Consider the following 368-nt stretch of genomic DNA (forward strand, 5'->3'; position numbering starts at 1 on the left):
CTCCTGGCCGGGCGGCTGCCCGTGCCCGCCTCTCGCGTCTCTTAAATAATTCAGCCGCTGCTAATGTTGTGTTTTCCTCTCTCTCTCCCTCCCTTTCTGTCTTACAGCTCCTCTGGTGCAAGCGTGGTAGCCATCGATAACAAGATCGAGCAAGCGATGGTAGGTACCGATGGGTAGAGCCCGGGTGGTGTGTAAAGCGGTAAACAAGACGGGGATGCGGCGGGCGATGCGTGTTCACCCCTGCGCGGGGGCTGGGCCTGGGGGGCTTGTTGGGGTTTTTGGGTGTTTATTGATCGGAGGGTTCCTGCGGGGACGAGCGCGCACGTTTCTCCCGGTGCCGGGGAGGCAATGACGGCATCGCCTTTGTC

At 60.6% G+C, this 368-nt stretch overlaps 1 protein-coding gene across 2 annotated transcripts in view; it reads left to right on the forward strand.

The window, feature by feature from the left end:
- Nucleotides 1-368, forward strand: part of TSC22D1 (TSC22 domain family, member 1) — a 90,278-nt gene that overhangs the window by 87,830 nt on the left and 2,080 nt on the right. For both annotated transcript variants that reach the window (XM_010000847.1, XM_010000849.1), the window contains exon 2: nt 108-159. In XM_010000847.1, coding sequence (XP_009999149.1) covers nt 108-159 — 52 coding nt within the window. The remainder of the gene's footprint in view (nt 1-107; nt 160-368) is intronic.

The sequence above is a fragment of the Chaetura pelagica genome, unplaced genomic scaffold (assembly GCF_000747805.2).
Source record: "Chaetura pelagica isolate M959 unplaced genomic scaffold, ChaPel_1.0 scaffold115, whole genome shotgun sequence".
Classification (NCBI taxonomy): Eukaryota; Metazoa; Chordata; class Aves; order Apodiformes; family Apodidae; genus Chaetura; species Chaetura pelagica.